Below are 2,636 nucleotides of genomic sequence, written 5' to 3'. Positions count from 1 at the left end.
CAACAGGTGCCCTGTCTGTAGGTGCTTTAAACAGCAGCTTCTCCCACAGTCCAAAGTGAAGAAGAATGAAAGACTATCTACTTGCTAACAGACACACTGCAGCCTGAAACCTGCATTTATAAACTAAAGTTTTTTCTTCTCTGACTTTGTTTCGTGTTTTGTTAGAGGATTGTTGTTAACATGGTTTAATCAACTTGCATGTAGAAAGCAGTTGGTTAAGGGTTACACCATGAGAAATCTGAGGAGAAACAAACCATACAGTCAGAAAATGTTGAAGGATAGACAGATTTATTACAGGACATTTTGAGGCAAACATCCACCTTTGACCTGTGAGGGCATCATTCTTCAATAAGTGGTGGGGGAGAGAGTTTAAGGAGTAAACTCTCTGCAGGTCCTGGTTGGGCTGGAATTAGAAACCCCATCTTTTCACTGCTTTGACCGCTGGACACCTCTGAAAGGATGGACAACTGGACGAAAGACAAAGACAGTTGATCAATCAACAGGTTTAAGGACCTGCTGAAGACAAACCTCGAGTTAAGTTTTTTCTACTGCATTTTAAGTCTGTTTATCCTTAAAAGGTTGTTTTGCTTACTGTATTCTACTGTAAAGCACTTTGTGGATTTCTTTATGTAAAGGGCTTTATTTAAAAAACAATTTTTTTTAATACCAATAAAACTAAAAATCCTAATTACACCAAGTACAGTAGTCCCTCGCTACTTCGTGGATTCGCTCTATCGCAGTTTTTCAAAATAAGATTGGACATGACATGCAACTGGTTGATTTATGGATGAGCTGCATGATCAGCATGGAATTTTTATTTAAAATCAATTATTTAAAATTATTTAGCACCTGCTGCACCCTTGTGCAGTCCATACTGGAGGATAAACTTCCTGCTGCAGCTGATCAGCTGTTCAGCGTGCAGAGAAGTGGGCGTGGCCAAGAGCGCATGCAGGTGACAAAGAGCAGAGGAGGCAGAGAGCTGAAATCATGACATTCTGTGCTCTTTTAGAGCGTTTAGAGTTTAGAAACATTGTTTAGAATAATGCAATAGTGTGGGAAGGGTTCAAAATGTCTTAATATATATACTACTATTCCTACTTTGCAGGTTTTCACTTATCGAGGGTCTTCAGGGTACGGATCCCCCACGATATTCGAGGAACTACTGTATACTTGAGTTGGAGTCTCATCTTGACAGTGTTCATTTCTTAATCCTGGTTAAAGTAATGTGTTTGTATAAAATACTTTAAAATCAAGATAAGGGGACAGATTTAATTACCCTGGATGGTCCTCGGTATAAATTTCGTAACTGATCCCACGAGAGCTCCTGCTGGACGTCCAACGTTGTTGAAGCAAACACCTGGGCCACAACACAATCATTAAATTTAATTTCACACATGAATATCACACAATCTAATATAAGTGATGAAAGCTTGTGTACCATTAGGACCACAAGTAGAACTGGAATGGGAGACTGCAGCAAAGCCAAGATTCAACTTGTCTGCTGCTTCCTTATATTCTTTACTAATTGACTTTTATGTATGTGAATGTTCCTGTAAAGTGCCCTGAGACAACTTTGTTGTGACTTGGTGCTATATAAATAAAATGAATTGAATTGAAGGCAGAACACAAATAGGACTTTTTCTTCCAGCAACTATGCGCTTGTAGGCGAGTATGTTTAAAGAACAATCTAGTTCTTTACATTTTTGGTAATTGTGCCATAGAAAAGCAACATATACAGGTCCTTCTCAAAAAATTAGCATATTGTGATAAAGGTCATTATTTTCCATAATGTAATGATAAAAATGAAACTTTCATATATTTCAGATTCATTGCACACCAATTGAAATATTTCAGGTCTTTAATTGTTTTAATACTGATGATTATGGCATACAGCTCATGAAAACCCAAAATGCCTGTTCCAAAAAATTAGCATATTTCATCCCACCAATGAAAGACAAGTGTTTTTAATACAAAAAACGCCAACCTTCAAATAATCATGTTCAGTTATGCACTCAATACTTGGTCGGGAATCCTTTTGCATGAATGAATGCTTCAATGCAGCGTGGCATGGAGGCAATCAGCCTGTGGCACTGCTGAGGTGTTATGGAGGCCCAAGATGCTTCGATAGCAGCCTTAAGCTCATCCAGAGTGTTGGGTCTTGTGTCTCTCAACTTTCTCTTCACAATATCCCACAGGTTCTCTATGGGGTTCAGGTCAGGAGAGTTGGCAGGCCAATTGAGCACAGTAATACCATGGTCAGTAAACCATTTACCAGTGGTTTTGGCACTGTGAGCAGGTGCCAGGTCGTGCTGAAAAATGAAATCTTCATCTCCATAAAGCTTTTCAGCAGATGGAAGCATGAAGTGCTCCAAAATCTTCTGATAGCTAGCTGCATTGACCCTGCGCTTGATAAAACACAGTGGACCAACACCAGCAGCTAACATGACACCCCAGTGACTGTGGAAACTTGACACTGGACCTCAAGCAATATGAATTCTGTGTCTCCTTTCTTCGTCCAGACTCTGGGACCTTGATTTCCAAAGGAAATGCAAAATTTACTGTAATCAGAGAACATAACTTTGGACCACTCAGCAGCAGTCCCAGGCGAGATGCTTCTGACGCAGTCTCTTGTTCAA

At 39.7% G+C, this 2,636-nt stretch overlaps 1 protein-coding gene across 1 annotated transcript in view; it reads right to left on the bottom strand.

The window, feature by feature from the left end:
- Positions 1-337: 337 nt before the first annotated feature.
- Positions 338-2,636, bottom strand: part of vps8 (VPS8 subunit of CORVET complex) — a 79,665-nt gene continuing 77,366 nt past the window's right edge. The window contains exons 44-45 of the mRNA XM_037688234.1: positions 1,277-1,357; positions 338-467 (exon numbers count right to left, since the gene is read on the bottom strand). Coding sequence (XP_037544162.1) covers positions 339-467; positions 1,277-1,357 — 210 coding nt within the window. The 3' untranslated portion in view covers position 338. The remainder of the gene's footprint in view (positions 468-1,276; positions 1,358-2,636) is intronic.

The sequence above is a fragment of the Nematolebias whitei genome, chromosome 1, assembly GCF_014905685.2.
Source record: "Nematolebias whitei isolate Nwh7 chromosome 1, NemWhi1, whole genome shotgun sequence".
NCBI lineage: Eukaryota > Metazoa > Chordata > Actinopteri > Cyprinodontiformes > Rivulidae > Nematolebias > Nematolebias whitei.
This window is presented reverse-complemented; position numbering and strand designations above follow the sequence as displayed.